Source organism: Parambassis ranga, chromosome 9, assembly GCF_900634625.1.
Source record: "Parambassis ranga chromosome 9, fParRan2.1, whole genome shotgun sequence".
Taxonomy (NCBI): Eukaryota; Metazoa; Chordata; class Actinopteri; family Ambassidae; genus Parambassis; species Parambassis ranga.
In genome coordinates, this window is record NC_041030.1 from 23,536,180 (window position 1) to 23,555,131 (window position 18,952).

The 18,952-nt window shown below is 53.8% G+C and overlaps 2 protein-coding genes and 1 pseudogene across 3 annotated transcripts in view; all 3 read left to right on the forward strand.

Moving 5' to 3' along the window:
• LOC114441234 (chromaffin granule amine transporter-like) overlaps positions 1 to 18,952 on the forward strand; it is a 54,628-nt gene that overhangs the window by 12,859 nt on the left and 22,817 nt on the right. The gene's annotated exons all lie outside the window — the stretch shown is intronic.
• On the forward strand, positions 250 to 4,832 carry LOC114440999 (2-oxoglutarate dehydrogenase, mitochondrial-like; annotated as a pseudogene).
• Positions 6,872 to 16,811, forward strand: LOC114440998 (zinc finger MIZ domain-containing protein 2-like). 2 transcript variants are annotated; one of them, XM_028413705.1, is made up of 21 exons: positions 6,872 to 7,411; positions 9,654 to 9,753; positions 9,826 to 9,940; positions 10,011 to 10,215; positions 10,300 to 10,463; positions 10,533 to 10,775; positions 10,859 to 11,015; positions 11,129 to 11,247; positions 11,318 to 11,407; positions 11,623 to 11,812; positions 11,904 to 12,045; positions 12,309 to 12,387; positions 12,460 to 12,591; positions 14,078 to 14,183; positions 14,250 to 14,407; positions 14,575 to 14,642; positions 14,962 to 15,030; positions 15,706 to 16,001; positions 16,086 to 16,258; positions 16,338 to 16,538; positions 16,611 to 16,811. In XM_028413705.1, the coding sequence occupies exons 2-21, from the start codon at positions 9,704 to 9,706 to the stop codon at positions 16,716 to 16,718; spliced, it is 2,865 nt and encodes a 954-aa protein (XP_028269506.1). In that variant the 5' UTR covers positions 6,872 to 7,411; positions 9,654 to 9,703; the 3' UTR covers positions 16,719 to 16,811. The 2 variants fall into 2 exon arrangements, with proteins under 2 accessions (XP_028269506.1, XP_028269503.1); XM_028413702.1 differs by lacking the exons at positions 6,872 to 7,411; positions 9,654 to 9,753; positions 9,826 to 9,940; positions 10,011 to 10,215 and having other exon boundaries at positions 10,306 to 10,463; positions 11,901 to 12,045.

Consider the following 18,952-nt stretch of genomic DNA (forward strand, 5'->3'; position numbering starts at 1 on the left):
CTCCTCCTCCTCCTCCTCCCCTCCCTCCTCCTCCTCCTCCTGCATGTGGTGTATGTTTTCACCTCCTGTCTCTAACGCCTGCATGCTCCATGTGTCCTGTTTCTGTCCACCTTACCTTCATCCATCTGTGCTGTTCCTTCGATCACCTCCCTCCCCTGCTTCCTGTCCTTGGTGCGTCAGGTTTTTACGGTCTGGAGGAATCTGACCTTGACAAAGTCTTCCGGCTGCCCACCACAACCTTCATTGGAGGTTCAGAGAGTGCTCTGCGCGCTGAAGGAGATCATCCGCCGCCTGGAGGTCTGCACACAGACACACACAGGCCTGTGCGCCCCATTTGTCTGCTGCTTCATAGCCGTTTTGTGTGTTTCCGTGGAGCAGATGGCGTACTGTCAACACATCGGAGTGGAGTTCATGTTCATCAATGACCTGGAGCAGTGTCAGTGGATCCGACAGAAGTTCGAGACTCCCGGTGTGATGCAGTTCACTCTGGAAGAGAAGCGCACACTGCTCGCCCGCATGATCCGCTCCACTAGGTATCAGCAGTGTGTTTACATCACGCTGAGGTGTGGCATGTGTCAACCTGTGTGTGTGTGTGTGTGTGTGTGCAGATTTGAGGAGTTCCTGCAGAAGAAGTGGTCTGCTGAGAAGCGCTTCGGTCTGGAGGGTTGTGAGTCTCTGATTCCCGCGCTGAAAACCATCATCGACAAATCCTCGGAGAACGGAGTGGAGAACGTCATCATGGGGATGCCCCACAGGTAACACACACCTTCACACAGCATGTGTGTGAGCAGAGACAGAAGGAGCACAGTGTGTGTGTGTGTGGTCTGTTTCAGAGGCCGTCTGAACGTTCTGGCCAACGTGATCCGGAAAGAGCTGGAGCAGATATTCTGTCAGTTTGACTCCAAACTGGAAGCTGCTGATGAGGTAAGCGCCCTGCGTAATGTTAGCATGCAGCTGCGTAATGTTAGCATGCAGCTGCGTAATGTTAGCATGCAGCTGCTGGGTCAGCCTCACAGTGAACGGCTTCTCGCCATCAGGGATCTGGAGATGTGAAGTACCACCTGGGCATGTACCACCGCCGCATCAACCGTGTGACAGACAGGAACATCACCCTGTCTCTGGTGGCTAACCCGTCCCACCTGGAGGCTGTTGATCCTGTGGCCCAGGGGAAGACAAGGCTGAGCAGTTCTACTGTGGGACACTGACGGCAACAGGGGTGGTCTTGATCCCAATCAGGGGAGCCAGTTTGAACCATGCTGATGACATCATCAGGTCTGTGAGGGGACCAAAACAGGAGCTGCTGCTCAGGCCTGTGCTCACATTCACAGACACAATAGCTAGCTGCTAGCTCACTGGTCCTAGGTGTTGATAGAATGCAGGCCACATCCCCATGAGTTAACCCCGTGTGTGTGTGTGCAGGGTCATGTCCATCCTGCTTCATGGAGATGCAGCCTTCGCAGGTCAGGGGATCGTGTATGAGACGTTCCACCTGTTCTGACCTGCCATCCTACACCACGCACGGGGACCGTCCATGTTGTTGTCAACAACCAGGTAACCACGGAGATGGCAGGCGCCTGCTGATCTGATCACAGAGACGTTGAGCTTTACCTCTCTTCTTCATCTGTAGATCGGGTTTACCACAGACCCTCGAATGGCTCGCTCATCTCCGTATCCGACGGATGTCGCCCGAGTTGTCAACGCTCCCATCTTCCCGTAACGCTGACGACCCCGAGGCCGTCATATACGTCTGCAAGGTGGCTGCTGAGTGGAGGGCGACTTCCACAAGGACTTGGTGGTGGACCCTGGTCAGTGTACACCTGGTTACACGCTCGGCTAACTCCTAGACTGTGTCAGGCTGAGACGTGGTGTGTGTGTGGTGCAGGTGGTGTACCGCCGGATGGTCCACAATGAGCTGGATGAGCCGATGTTACGCAGCCGCTGATGTACAAACAAATCAAGAAGCAGAAACCCGTTCTACAGAAGTTACGCAGAGAAGCTGATTGCAGAGGGCGCTGTGAGCCGGCAGGAGTACGAGGTCAGACGCTCGCCAGTGACACAACCTGATTCTCCACTGCCTCACAACTGCTCTCCACCTTACCTTTTGCTTTGTGTGGTCTGTGTGCACGTACAGGAGGAAATAGTAAATATGATAAGATCTGTGAGGAGGCATATGCTCGGTCCAAGGCGAGAAGACCTTCCATCAAGCACTGGCTGGACGCACCCTGGCCTGGTGACTTTTTCTTCTTCACGTCTGGGTGAAAACTCTTTAAAAGAATCGAGTAACCATGAGTCTGTCGCTTCCGGTTTCTTCACTCTCGACGGACAGCCAAATCGATGAGCTGCCCCCTCCAACCGGGCTCACTGAGGAGAACCTCAACCACATCGGGCAGATGGCCTCGTCGTACCTGTGGAGGATTTCACCATCCATGGAGGTGCGCCCCACGAAGCGCCCCTGACCCTGACCTGGTGTGGTCACCACTGTTCTCAGTGACCATTGTGGTGTTTTTGCCGCAGGTCTGAGCCGCTATCCTAAAGGGCCGAGCAGAGAATGGTGCGGAACCGAACAGTGGACTGGGCTCTAGGGGAGTACATGGCATTCGGTCCCTGCTGCAAGAGGGAATCCATGTTTCGTCTGTCGGGACAGGACGTAGAGCGTGGGACGTTCAGGTAAATGGAGACACCCATATTTCTGCCTGACGAGCTAACAAAGCGACCCTGACACCGCTTGCCTCCTTTCAGCCACCGCCACCATGTCCTCCATGACCAGAATGTGGATAAGAGGATCTGCATTCCCTGAATCACCTGTCGCCTGACCAGGCGCCATACACCGTCTGCAACAGCTCCCTGTCTGAGTACGGCGTCCTTGGTGAGTCCCGGCCCTGCTGTGGCTCCTGCAAGGAGGCGCCGTTTGTCTGACTGTACTTTCCCGTACTGCAGGCTTCGAGCTGGGCTTCGCCATGGCGAGCCCCAACGCTCTGATCCCTGTGGGAGGCTCAGTTTGGAGACTTCCACAACACGGCGCAGTGCATCATCGACCAGTTCATCTGCCCCGGACAAGCTAAGTGGGTCCGACAGAATGGCATTGTGCTGCTGCTGCCACATGGCATGGAGGGCATGGTGAGGACACACACACAGACAGACACAAACACACACACAGACACACACACACACACAGACAGACACAAACACACACACAGACAGACACGCACACACAAACACACACACAGACAGACACACACAAACACACACACAGACAGACACAAACACACACACAGACAGACACACACAAACACACACACAGACAGACACAAACACACACACAGACAGACACAAACACACACACAGACAGACACAAACACACACACAGACAGGACACCACACTACACACAAACACACACACACACACACAGACAGACAAACACACACACACACACAGACAAACACACACAAACACACACACACACACAGAGTAAAACCTGATTAATCCTCTCATTGGTCCCTCAGGGTCCAGAACATTCTTCAGCTCGCCCCGAGAGATTTCTCCAGATGTGCAACGACGACCCCAGATGTCATGCCTGTGAGACCACACACACACACCACACACAGGGGATTGGCTGTGTGTGTGTGTGTGTAAACTTCTCTCTCTCTCTGTCAGAACCTCACAGAGGACATTGCAGTGCGTCAGCTGTACGACTGCAACTGGATCGTGGTCAACTGTTCTTCTCCTGGAAACTATTTCCATGTTCTCCGAAGGCAGATCCTGCTGCCGTTCAGGAAGCCTGTAAGACACACACACACACACACACACGCGCACACACACACACACACATGATCTGAGGCTTTCACTTCTTTCTCTGCAGCTGATTGTCTTCACTCCCAAATCCCTGCTGCGCCACCCAGAGGCCAGATCCAGCTTTGACGAGATGGTGCCAGGTAACATCAGATACTTAGAGACAGGTTTATTTGAGGAGAGCCCGTCTGACTCCTCCTCCTCCTGACTCCTCCTCCTCCTGACTCCTCCTCCTCCTGACTCCTCCTCCTTGCTCCTTAGGGACTCACTTCCAGAGGCTGATCCCAGAAGGAGGTGCGGCAGCAGAGCGTCCAAAGGAAGTGAGGAGGTTGATCTTCTGCACGGGGAAGGTTTACTACGAGCTAACCAAAGAGAGAAAGAGCCGCGGCATGGAGGATGTGGTGGCCATTGCTCGCATAGAGCAGGTATGGTGTTGGCTTAGGTCACATGACCTGATGAGCTCGACCTGATTTAAAGCTTCTCTCTCTCTCTCTGTGCAGCTCTCTCCGTTCCCATTTGACCAGGTGAAGGCGGAGTCAGAGCGATTCGCCAATGCTGACCTGGTTTGGTGTCAGGAGGAGCACAAGAACCAGGGTTACTACGACTACGTGAAGCCCCGCATCAGAACCACACTGCAGAGAGCCAAGCCCGTCTGGTAATGACCATCATCAAGTGTCCCTGTTTGACCGCTTAGGTGGCGACCTCTGACCTTTGACCTGTCTGTGTCCAGGTATGCAGGCAGAGATCCAGCAGCAGCGCCGGCGACGGGAAACAAAAACACGCACCTGATGGAGCTGCGGCGCTTCCTGGACACCGCCTTTGGCCTGGACCGCGTTTAAAGATCAACAGTAACCTGTGACTCTCGACCTACCCCCACCTGACCCACACACAACCTTCCTCCGTCCACACACACAGTCGTTCACGGCGATCCTTCAGTTTCGCTGCTCGTTAGTCCTCCATTGTCTTCATTTCTCCCTCCCACAGGATCACATCTTCTCCATCTATCCCAGAAACCTTCAAACACTGATGCGTGGCAGGAAACTTCTTTAGATTTTAAAAAAGGCTCGCTAGCACTGTTAGCATTCCTGTGGAAAACCAATAGGAAGACCTGAGCAGGTGGAGGGGTGTTGTGTTTTTGCCTTTGAGCAGGTGTGTTTGCTCCATATGGAAAGTCTGTAATTAGTCACTATGGAAATGCTTAACACTGAGATTTTATGGTCTTTTATTTTGAAGGGATAGAGCCAGTGGTCTCTAAAGTCACTGCTGGTCATTTACTCCGCGGCTTCTCGCCCCCGCCCTGTCCTCTGCAGCGAGCGCTCATCTTGTGCCAAAACGATCGCAGCGCCACCAGTGGTTCAGCCTCTGGGCTGTTGGTGGGGAACACAGATGAAGTCTGTTGCAGCTGTTCAAAGAAAATGATTTTATTTATTTTCGTATTTGGGAGTTGAAGGTCATTATTTTGCTTCATTCAATAAAGAATACTGTATGTAAAGAAGAGCTGCTGTCTGTCTGGTATATCGCCGTCTCTCAAAATGAGGGTTGAACAGGAAGCATGTTAAAAAGCTCTGTGATCTGTTAGGTCTGCTGGAAGGAGTTACCCCCGAAACAGAATCAGGAATGTGTCAAACTGCACACACTCAGATACGGGAAGGTTCCATCGTCCAGGTCATCTTCATTCAACGGCTGGAGCGAGGCGTCCTGCTGCTCCAGAGCTCTGTCAGGGCTCTGCTCAGGAACATAAAGAACCACATCACCAGGAAACCAGCCTACTGCTGGACCCTGTCCAGTTGGTGTACTGCAGATCTTCATAATGGACACTACACAAACACCTGGCAGCATGGACTGCAGATTAAAATAATCTTCTCCCCTGCATCCACCACCCTGCAGCTGCATGTCCTCACAGAGAAACCACCAACGCTCCACCTGCAGCAGCTGCTGCTCTGTTGGGTCGTAAACTTCCTGAACAGGTCACAGGGAGTGCTGCTCAGTAACACCCTCTCAGACCTCATCTTCACCTCCACCGGTTCCCTGCAGGGTGGTGTCCTCTGTCCTCTGCTCTTCATTCTATACACCGATGACTGCAGGTCCACCCAACCGCACTGTCCTCTAGTGAGGTATGCTGCTGACACCGTTCTCCTGTCCCTGCTCTCAGGCCGCTCTGACCGAGGTGGAACAATGACTTCACTTCACTTTCACTGCTACCACCGAGGAGGTCCTCAGGAGAAGCCAGCAGCAGCAGCACCCACTGAGGAAGCTTAACTTCAGCAGCAGCATGCTGAGGACGTTCTCCCTCTCCTTCGTGGAGAGCGTCAGGACGTTCTCTGTAACCTGCTGGCTGCATCCCACCTCTCCTCAGAACAGGAAGTGTTTGCAGAGCACAGACAAGGTCTGCTCTAAGATCACTGGACCCCCACTCGGGTCACTGAACGCAGGCTCTGAGGACAGCAGGCTCTGAGGACAGCAGGCTCTGAGGACAGCAGGTTCTGAGGACAGCAGGCTCTGAGGACAGCAGGCTCTGAGGACAGCAGGCTCTGAGGACAGCAGGCTCTGAGGACAGCAGGTTCTGAGGACAGCAGGTTCTGAGGACAGCAGGCTCTGAGGACAGCAGGCTGGATTCTTCAGGACCCCTCACACGCCTTGTTCCCAGTGTTTAGATGGCTGTGCTGCCCCAGATGCAGGACTCAGAGGAGAAGGACAGCCTTGGTTCTGTCTCGGTCTTATCGGACCCCATGCATGCTGCTTATTATGCTGTGACCATCATTGCTCTGTTCTTAGGGGGTGTGGAGGACTAAAAGCAGAAGAGCTGGAGCGTGAGGACTGTTTGTGACCGGAAGACATGAAGCCACGGTCTGGACTCACCAGCCCGGTTCCTGCTAACATGCCAATAAACCCAGTTCTGGTTCAGATTCTGACTCCCTCCATAATTTTCTGTCGCCGTTAATGACGTCATTGCTGTCGCATAAATTAACCGTGTTTAGCGGCCTACACTGAGCTGCAGGGAGGCTGAGAACCTCCTGTCCCACAGGGGGCGCTGCCAGGCCAGAATGGATGGAGCCCAACACTGTAAAGTCGATGTTAAAACAAAGAACCCGTTCCGCCCGACACCGAACTGTCCACAGGCAGTGCGTGTGTAGTTACGGAAAAAGCCGCTGAGGCCGTCCAGGTGCATTCTGGGAAATGTAGGCTGAGTCTGCCTCTCCCTCCTTATAGCAGTCTCTCGCGCTTATGTGGAGCTCTCCTCCCGTGTCCGTGTGTGTCCGTTCCTTTCTCCACCCCTGGCAGTGATGCAGCGGACCCCCGGTGCCGTGTCCCCGGTCCTCGGTGTGTGACCTTTGTTCTGCCCTCTTGTGCCTAGTTCCTGTGTGTCCGGGTCCTCCCGGAGCAGCGGGGGATGGTGTCGCCTGCTGAAGCCGGGTAATCAGACACAGAGGCCGGAGGTATCGGGAGGACAGCAGGCGGAATCTCGGCCTCCGTGCAGGATTCTACCGGGACGTGTTTGGATATTTAGGCCGCCTCTGGGTGGCTGACCGTGCAGACTCGGTTCTTGATGCTCCGGAGGCCCAGAAGAGCTCAGACCGCGGAGCCCCAGACCAGGGCTCGGACACCGGGGCAGTAGACACGGTTGGTCGGTGGTGTGTGTGTGTGTGTGTGTGTGTGTATACATGAAGATTCTGTGTGTGACCGTACGGACGGTTTCAGGACACCCCCCAGCCGCTGGGTCCGCGCGCTGGCTGACATTAGCTCCGTGTTTTGTGTTGGGGAAAGAAGCTAGCTGCTGGCTAATGCTAGCTTCTCAGCATTCCATTGTCACAGCCCGCTGGGCTAGCTGAGCTAACGTGTTAGCACCGTACCAGCTGTGGAACAGACCGAATGTGCCCCCCCCCCACCCGAGGACGCTACAGATGGCCCTTGACCCCAGCCGCCGTTCATTGATCATTGATCGGTTACATATCTTAGCTCGTTAGCTTGCTAATGTTACAGGAGGAGCCTCGTTTCTCCTCGGAGCACAGGGAGCTGCCCGCTAGCGTGTTAGCATTAGCTTCCCCTGGTTACGGCAGCAGGAGTCTCAAAATGTCTCCTCTGTCATTTTGTTTCGCTCCGAGACACCAGGAGGCCGAGCGGGCCGCGGCGTCAGCACCGCCGGGTCGATACCAGATCGATACTGTTGTTGTCATGATGATCGGGCGCGTGCGTGTGCAGCGTGCACGGAGAGGCCAGTCACCGGAGTCAGAGGACTCTCTGCTCCTGCTTCACTGCTGACAGGGGGCTCGTCATCAGCATCCTCCTCAGAACCAGCGACCCTAAAGACCGGTTCAGGAAGGAGCATGTTCAGAGAGCTGAGGAAGGCTCGGATTATTAATCCCACTGGGAAGTGAGGTTGTTATGACACATACACCTGGGACGACGTGTGGGTCTGTGAGCACAGCTCTGGATCAAACCTTCCGGTACCGTCCCTTGGAGCAGTGGGGCAGCAGGAGTCTCTCAGTCTGTCCACAGGGCTGTGGAGCGGGTGGAGGGACGGCAGTTCAGCCAGCATCCCGTCCCTCGCCTCCTCCTCCAGGTTGGCAGTTTGAACCCAACAGACTCTTTTTAACCCTTTTTAATGGGGGTGTCCCGTCTGCTTTAATGCCAGCGGAACACATGTGACTGTCTCCACATCTGTCTCACCAACACAGCCTGGGGAGGGCAGAGGCTTACTGCTGCTGAAGGCCTCTTCACCCAGCTGCACACTGCAGGTCAGCCAGGGAACCTGCACCCAGTCCGTTACCATGGCAGCTTAGTCTGTGTTCTGTTACCATGGCAGCTCAGTCAGTGTTCTGTTACCATGGCAGCTCAGTCAGTGTTCTGTTACCACGGCAGCTCAGTCAGTGTTCTGTTACCACGGCAGCTCAGTCAGTGTTCTGTTACCACGGCAGCTCAGTCAGTGTTCTGTTACCACGGCAGCTCAGTCAGTGTTCTGTTACCATGGCAGTTTAGTCTGTGTTCTGTTACCATGGCAGCTCAGTCTGCGGGCTGGTAGTCTCTTTTTCCGTGTTCTAAGAACTTGTTTTATTATTGACACAATCCACCCATAACCACACCTGTAATATCTGAGCGGGTGTTTATGTGATATTTAGTGTTAGAATGAGACACTGGAATAACATCCGTCCTGGCAGATTATACTGTCTCCCTCCACCGCTGCAGCTGGGTGAATCGTGGTATCTGGGCGTACTGACACAGATCAGCAGGACTGAACCCAGAACCGGTCCTTTAACACGTTTATAGAACCTCCTGAACAGACGGGCCTCCTGTCTCCTCACTCATGGTTGGGTTAGTTGCGGGACTGGTTTGTTGGAATGGTGTTTGGTGAGGTGGGAGTGTCTGTGTGTTGGCCTGCACATCCTGTTTCACCACACACACACACACACACACACACACACACCACACACACACACACACACACACACACACACACGTCTTTATTTAAAACCCTTTGAATGTGTTCAGGTGTCACTGAGCACACAGGAAGCAGTGGACACGGAGCAGCTGAGTCACACTGAGCAGCATGGGAAGAGGTTTTTCCCCTGATCACAGTGATCAGATCCCCTCGTCCATGGACCAGCTGCTGCACGGTTCAGTGGGTGAGAGAGACGGCGTTACTGCTGGCTGTCAGGTGACATCGATCACAGCTGAGTCAACACTGCAGCTTTATTAAAATATGAGATGACTCTGCCTGAAACTCTCCTTTCATTGAACGAGCCTCAGCAGCTGGTGGTGTGACTGACGGTTCTGTGTGTTAGCTTAGCATAGGTTTGTAATCTGTGTGTGTGCATGAAGACCGGTGGAAAATATATTCTGCATTAACGTGCGCTCTGTGTTTTAGGAGACCATCTGCCTGCCTCTCACTCTGATTGGACCACAGGTCCACCAACCATGAACCCTCTGAACCAGATGAAGGCTGGACTGACCAACAACCCGCACAGGTACACGTTCGTACTCCCACACACACACCGCCACACACACACTCTAATGATGCCCTCCTGGTGTGTCCACAGTGATGGGTCGTACCCATACGACCCCTCCTCCTGGCAGCAGCCCACAAATCAGCCGACGGGATCTCTGTCCGTGGTCACCACCGTCTGGGGAGTGACCAATCCCTCAGCCAGCCAGGTACTATCTGAGCAGGCCGTGTTCCCGCGGCCCGTCAGCCCAGCCTGATCAACTCTTTTGTGTCCTTTAGGGTCTGGGTGGAGGGGTGATGGGGCCAGGTGCCAACACAGGTGGGGGGCCCATGTTGCAGGGCCCTGGGGGCCCTGGCATGGGTGGCGGGCCTGGAAGCTACATGGGTCAGCAGGGCTACTGTGAGCCCAGCAAAGGCTACATGAACCAGGGGATGTATGGCCGAACGCCGGGGGGATATGGTGGAGGCCCAGGCGGGTGCGGCGGCAGTACGAAAGCACCAACCAGTGTATCAGCGACCGACAAGTCGACTGTGATCAGGAGCTCTCTCTGACAGCTTCTGCCTGTTTGCAGCTACCCTCCCAACCCCGGAGGCTCCAGAGGCTCCGCTGACTTCACCCAGGCCGCCACCGCCGCCGCTGTTGCTGCTGCCGCCGCCACGGCAACTGCCACCGCCACGGCGACTGTCGCTGCCATCCAGGAGAAACAAAACCAGGAGATGAACTACGGACAGGTGAGAAAAACAGAAGACATTCATCTGATGCTCTGGCGGCACCACTCACGGATGGCGTTTGTGTCTCAGATGGGCGGGCCGGCCTACAACAGCCAGTTCATGGCCCACTCTGGCCCCCGCGGTCCCCCTAGCATGGCGCCTGGAGCAATGAGTTCCGGTCCAGGCCCCACCAGAGGTTCCCCCTTGATGGGCCCCATGTACGGGCCTGGGGGGGTGGCGCAGAGGGTTCCTCAGCACCCAAATTATGGCCCGGGACCCCAGCAGGGACACCTGAGGCCACCGCAGGGCCTCAAACGACCTTACAGCTCTGAGGTGAGCACCTGAGGCGTCTGGCATAACGCACATGCTCAGTTTATGTCAGTGCTTGTTAATCGTGTCGTCATCTGTCCACGCAGTCTTTCCCTGGAATGTCGCAGCACTACAGCGTTCCCGTTGCCTCCAGTGTCAACGTCATGCCAGGCCCCGGCAGCACCGGTGGGTCCATGCCGGGTTCAAGCGGAGGCTGTCACGCCGGGCCCCCGTACTCTGGCCCTAACATGCAGTACCACCCAGGTCAGACAGGCGGTGTCAGCGACACACCGGGACGTTAATCCATACTCAGATTACAGAGCCTTGTTTTAGCAGAGGGACACCGAGCCCAGCTTCAGGCTGTGTTGTCTTTGTAGGTCCAGGCGGTCCAGGCCCTGCCCCCCAGCGCTCTGGCTCCTCCCCATCCTATCAGAGCCATAAGATGCCCCTTCCTCAGTACCCTCCATCTGCCCCCCCCAACTCACAGTACTACAAGGTGAGTTACATGTGCTGAGTTCAGGAGAGTGGTAAACTACACACAATGACCCGATGGACCCTTTGTGCAGCAGGAGCCGTTTAATGGTCAGGGAGGAATAAACGCGTTGACCACTGGGGGCGCTGCTGCTGGCTACAACTCCTTCAACCAGCCGTCTGGGGTAAGAGCAAGAACAGCAGTAACTAAGTCCCTCTGTCCCGGTCTTTGTGTCTCTCTGTCTCTGTCTGTCCGTCCCTGTCTGTGTCTCTCTGTCCCTGTCTTTGTGTCTCTCTGTCTCTGTCTGTCCGTCCCTGCCTGTGTCTCTGTCCCTGTCTCTGTCTTTCTCTGTCCGCCTCTCTCTCTCTTTCTCACTCTCTGTCTCTCTTCCTCTCTCAGCCTGGACGAGGGTTGCCAGGTTACCCCTCGTCCCCTGTTCCTGGAAACCCGACTCCTCCCATCACCCCAAGCAGCACCATGGCCCCGCCCTACATGTCACCCGGCAACAGTGATGTCAAGCCGACACCTTCGTCCTTCCTGCCTGACATCAAACCCAGCATGGCTGCCCTGGCTCCGCCCCCATCCACAGGTAAACACGCGGTCACTCAGTTACATCAGCATCGATAAACAACCTGATGACATGAGTGATGTCACAGGATGGTGTCCCCTCCTGTCAGCAGGTAACCCCAGCGACGACCTGCGGCTGACCTTCCCAGTGAGGGACGGTGTGGTCCTTGAGCCCTTCAGATTAGAGCACAACCTGGCTGTCAGTAACCACGTCTTCCAGCTGCGAGAGAGTGTGTACAAAACACTGGTGATGAGGTAACACACACACACAGCTGACACTGACTGTAGTTAGCATCATAGACACCGCCTCTGTCGCTCATATAGTGCCACAGTTATGCCCACGAACACCTCTGGTGGGATGTAAGCACACACCGAGAATATTAGAGGCGGAGGCCTCGGCCCGTGAGGAAGGACTCTCGTTATGGAGGAGATCACGTTAATGCCTGCCGTCTCTAAAGTGGCATGTTGTGTTGAACTTGCTGAACCCACCTGTTGTGTTGTTTTTGTTTGTGCGTCAGACCCGACCTGGAGCTCCAGTTTAAGTGTTACCATCACGAGGACCGACAGATGAACACCAACTGGCCCGCCTCCGTCCAGGTCAGAGCCACTCCCGTCTGTTTGTTCCACTTCCTGTCTGCGTCCGGTCTTACAGGAAGTCTTTTCCTTCAGGTGAGCGTCAACGCGACGCCTCTCACCATCGAGCGAGGCGACAACAAGACTTCACACAAGCCTCTGTACCTGAAACAAGTCTGTCAGCCAGGCAGGAACACCATCCAGATCACTGTGACCGCCTGCTGCTGTGTAAGGGGACACACACAGACACACACAGACAGACACACACACACACACAGACACACACACACAGACACACACAGACACACACACACAGACACACACTCTCACACACACAGACACACACAGAGACACACACAGACACAGAGACTCACACACACACAGACACACACAGACACACACACACACAGACACACACTCTCACACACACAGACACACACAGACACAGAGACACACACACACACACACACACTCTCACACACAGACACACACACACACAGACACACACTCTCACACACACAGACACACACAGAGACACACACAGACACAGAGACACACACACACACACACACACTCTCACACACAGACACACACAGACACACACACACACAGAGACACAGACACGCAGACACACAGAGACACAGACACACACACACACACAGACACACACACACAGACACACACAGACACACACACACACAGACACACACTCTCACACACACAGAGACACACACAGACACAGAGACACACACACACACAGACACACACTCTCACACACACACAGACACACACAGACACACACACACACAGACACACACTCTCACACACACAGACACACACAGAGACACACACAGACACAGAGACACACACACACACACACAGACACACACAGACACACACACACAGAGACACAGAGACACAGACACGCAGACACACAGAGACACAGACACACACACACAGACACAGAGACACACACACACACACACACAGACACACTCTCACACACACACAGACACACACAGACACACACAGACACACACACTCTCACACACACACACACACACACACTCTCACACACACACACACACACACACACACACCGACACACTCTCTCACACACAGACACACACACAGACACACACACAGACACACACACACACACACTCTCACACACAGACACACACACACCGACACACTCTCTCACACACACAGACACACACACACAGACACACACACACACACAGACACACACACACAGACGCACACACACACTCACAACACACACACAGACACACACACAGACACACACACAGACACACACACAGACACACACACACAGACACACACACAGACACACACACACAGACACACACACACAGACACACACACAGACACACACACAGACACACAGACGCACACACAGACACGCACACACACACAGACACACACACACAGACACACACACAGACACACACACACAGACACACACACAGACACACACACACACAGACACACACACAGACACACACACACAGACACACACACAGACACGCACACACACACAGACACACACACACAGACACACACACACAGACACACACACAGACACACACACACAGACACACACACAGACACACACACACAGACACACACACAGACACACACACACACAGACACACTCTCTCACAGGGCTCACCTTCCTTCTGTCCTGCAGTCTCACCTGTTCGTCCTCCAGCTGGTCCACCGGCCGTCGGTCCGCTCGGTGCTGCAGGGGCTGATGAAGAAGCGGCTGCTGCCTGCAGAGCACTGCGTCACCAAGAGTAAGGCTGAACCCTCTGATCACAGATGAATGAGCTCTGAGTGCTGATCAATACTGTCTCTCTCAGTAAAGAGGAACTTCAGCAGTGGTTCTATCCCTGGGACCCCCGGGTTAAATGGAGAGGACGGCGTGGAGCAGACCGCCATCAGAGTGTCGTTGAAGTGTCCGATCACCTTCCGTCGCATCCAGCTGCCTGCCAGAGGTCACGACTGTCGACACATACAGGTCAGACCGGCCGTCCTGGAGGTCATGTGGAGGTCACTCCTCTGTTATGATGGCGTCTGTGATGCTCCGCCATGTTTTGTACTGTGTAGCTTCTGCCTTTGTTTTAACTTTGAGTGTCAACAAAGCTGCTTATGAATAATGAACGACTGTGTTATATCTGTGTTCAGTGTTTCGACCTGGAGTCATACCTGCAGCTCAACTGTGAGAGAGGAACATGGAGGTGTCCGGTGTGCAAGTACGTGACACACACACACACACACACACACTCACACACACATACACACACACACACTCTCACACAGCATCTTTCATTCCTATGCTGATCTTAGTTCTTTGAACTGTCCAACAGTCCCTGAATGCACCCCCCCCCACCTTGTTCCACATGTCTGACCCCCTGGTTAACCCTTCACATGCTGATCTGGTTAACCCTTCACATGCTGATCTGGTTAACCCTTCACATGCTGATCTGGTTAACCCTTCACATGCTGATCTGGTTAACCCTTCACATGCTGATCTGCAGGCCTTCTTTGAAACGTTTCTGTGTGTGTCTGCAGTAAAACGGCTCTGTTGGAGGGTCTGGAAGTGGACCAGTACATGCTCGGGATCCTCATCTACGTTCAGAAGTAAGCTGAGTTTGACTGATGCGGGTTTTTCATGGCCGATGTTTCGAGGTCAGGGGAGCGATGCATGGCGGCGGTTTCTTTTGTGTGATCATAACTTCAGCTGATGCACACATCGGTTGGACCCAAACTGTTGTTTGTTGGTGTGGAGGCAGTGCTCAGTGTGGGTTTGTGTTGGTCACGCTGCAGGTTAACCCGGTGTGTGACCGCTCACAGCTGTTTCCTCCTGACTCCTCCCTCTTCTCTCACACCAGCTCACGTCATGTCCTCTTCCTCTCGACCTGCTGCCTGCAGCTCCAGCACCCTGCTCTTAATACAACCTCTGTCCCCCCTGCACAGGTCCAAACCATGTCCATCTGTCCTCTCTGACTTTGTCCCCACCTGCACTGTCCCTCTGTTCCTGTCCGTCCTCGTCCTCCTCTCCTCTCTGCCCTCCCTGCTGTCTGTCCACCACTCCTTTCACAGAAACAGTTCATATATCAGGATTTAAGCCTTCTAGCTTTGAAAGTACGTCCCTGAGTGACCCGAGGGGCGGCCTGTCTGTGAATGGGTCCGATGTGCGTTAGCGTTGGTCGATGCCCAGTAACCGTGTGGCCTCGACGCTCTGTGTGACTGTGGGTTTGATGAATGGCTGCTGGCTCTGATTGGTCACTTTTCTGGCTGTCTCCGCCCCCTCAGCTCTGAGTACGAGGAGATTACCATTGACCCGGTGTGCAGCTGGAAGCCGGTCCCGGTGAAGCCAGACCTGCATGTGAAGGAGGAACTGGACGGCCCGGTGTTGAAGCGCTGCCGGACACTCAGCCCGAGTCACATGGTCCTGCCCAGCGTCATGGAGATGATTGCGTCGCTGGGCCCCTCCCCCTCCTCCTCATCCACCACCACAGCAACCTCCTCCCCCTCTCCGATGCCCTACCCCTCTCTGCCTGCAGGGAGCAGCAACAACAACAGCAGGACGCCCGACTACCCCGGACCAGGTAGGTCACGTGACATGCTACGTGCCGTCCCAGCTGCCATAAGGCACGAGCCAATCAGGCCTGTTGATCCGTCTCCTCCGGCAGCTCCGTCCTATCCCGGCCCGTCTGCAGTGTTCTCGGACTTCGGCGGTCCTGGGACACCCAGTGGTAGCAGGGAATTCTCTTCTCCTGGTCCTCCCCCTCTGTCCTACCAGTCTGAGATTTCCTCTGCCCTCCTCACCCCTGACAAGCCCCCGCCTCACCCGCTGACCGGACAGGTACGTACACACGTCTGAAACATCAGCCTGTACACGAGTCAATGACTCAAACATTAACGTTGCAACTTCCTGCTTTTAGATGTCTGTCTCTGCCCGTTTGGACTCCACCTCCCATGGTGCCCCTCTCTCTCAGCAGCACTCGCAGGGTCTCCATGGAAATGCCCATCTGGGGGAAGGCAGCAACCAGATGATGCAGCGTAGCAACCAGAATCCACGGCTCCAAGGCGACGGCTCCTTTGGGCTTGGGGGTTCTTCAGAGGTTCCAGAAGCTTCTCTGGATGTGAGTGGAGCTGCCTATTGATTATCGATTGGCAGGGGGGTGTAGCCTGATGATGTGTGTCTGTCTGTGCAGCTGCTTCCGGATTTGACCAACCCAGACGAGCTGCTGTCATACCTCGGCCCTCCAGACCTCCCGAACAACAACAACGACGACTTGCTGTCCCTTTTCGAGAACAACTGAACCCACGTCCGCCAACATGGCCGATGCGTGCGATGGAGCAGGCGGTGCACGTGACTTTTAACTCTGAAACTGTGGATTTGTGGCAATGAACTACTTTTTATTGTCTGTATTGCTTCGTCCTTCATTCCGTGCGCCTGTTACATTAAACATTTAAAGACATGGCGCCCTCTGCTGAGACAACCCTCCAAAATAAAAGCAGAGGATCCGGTTGGTTTTCAAGGAGCAGTAAGTTGAGGACAGACTCACACACAGTCTGTGCAGCATGTGGACGGTGCCACGGCGCTGGAGGAGGGGCTTCCCGTTGTTTGTCGTGGTGCTTTTGTACATTAAACGAAGCAGGATGTTCAGAGGTCAGGTGACCGGTACCGTCTGACCATGTGACTCAGCAGCGTCATGCCTGAGGCAACCAGCAGGTTTCATGATCGGGCTGCACAGCGCTTGGCGTAGCTTCACCTTCATCTTCCTCATCGTCAGTCTGTGTGTTGTAAAGACAGTTGTGGTCTCCAGAATAAACTTCATGATGACTGTATGACATGAATTATAATGATAATCTTTGTAATTTAATAAACACTCTGCAAAGACACACAGTGTGTGCTGCTTTAATCGTGCCTGCTGCACACCAGCAAAGGTCATCAAAGGTCAAAGACACACCAAAGTGTCCGCTTCCTGTTCCTGACCCTGTCCACAGCTCCTGTAGGGGGCGCTCTGCAGACAGTCTGATGAGCAGCAGTGATGTCATCAGAGGTCCTCCCTCCATGGGGACAGGAGCTCCTCCCTCCATGGGGACAGGACGTCCTCCCTCCATGGGGACAGGACGTCCTCCCTCCATGGGGACAGGAGGTCCTCCCTCCATGGCAGCTGGAGTCCTCACATATATGTCTCTATAGGGGCTCTGCTGCTGCTGCTGGATGATGAGTGCAATCAGAGCAGAGGATGCTGGGAAATGGCTCGTGGTGACGTCACTGATAGTTATAGAACGAGATGTTATTTTTTATTGATCTGAGAAGAAGTAAAAAAACTAAAAGTGGAACTTTATCTGCAGAAAACACGATGGAAACCAACGTCTTTGAGCAGCATAGCGCCCCCTGCGGGACAGGAGGTGTTCAGATGTTAAGCTGCAGCTTGATTCTTCATCCAATCAGGAAGTGAGCATGTTAAGTTTCACACAATGTTTAAAATGATCCAGTGACTGTTTCCAGTGGATTATAAATCAGCTGTTTCACCGTGAGCTGGATGTACCGATGGTTTCGGGCTTGTCGCTCGACAGATCTGATCCTTGTGAACGTTTCCTGCAGAGAGCATGACGGACCGCGCCCTGAGCGCGCTCCCGTGCACTCTTTTTTTGACTCAGTCGGCGGGAGCGCGCTCGCGGCTCCGGGCCAGAGCCGTTGCTTGACACTGTAGGGGCCCTAGGCAAGAAGGACACACTGGGGCCCTACGGGCTACTAGGTTCTATAGAACTGCCGCCCCAAACACAAAGACATGTACAGTGATGATTATATAAGAAACCTTTTATTTAAATAATGTGGAACACACATATGAAAATAGTATCTTAAGGAAACCTGTACAACACAATCAAAATACATCATAGAAATATGTCCTCTGAAGACTGTCCACAGTGGTGGAAAGTAACTAAGTAGTTGTACTTTGTTACTGTACTTAGGTAATTTTTCATGTATTTTTATGTAGTTAAAAAAACAATCCTTGAGTTCAGCTGCCTCGATTTAAACTCTTAGAAATTAAAAGTCAGTACTTAAGACTTTGGTTAAGTAGGATCATTGATGGAGCACATCTACTTTTACTTGAGTATATATTTGGCTGGGTAATTGTACTTTTACTTGAGTACTAAACATCAGTACTTCCTCCACCACTGACAACACAAGATATGATGACTAGTATTGTTATTAAGTTTGTCCACAGTGCAGGACCATCAGTGAGACCTGGACACCTTGGACCTTCCTCTGTTACCAGGTCAGGTGCTGGAGGAGCAGAGGAAGGAGTGGAGGCTCTCAGGTGTTGGACTGCTGCTGGGACGTCCTCTGGAGTGTCCTCACAGGGCTCCACATGACCTGTGTGGTATAAGACCATAATGATCAGCCTGATAATTAACACTGTAAATAATCCAGATTATACCTTCATCTGTGGAGGCTGTGGCATCTTCCTGAGGAGACACAGACAGGAGTTTAAGCACCTGATGAAGAACATTTAAAAAAGCCATATGACATATGTGACAA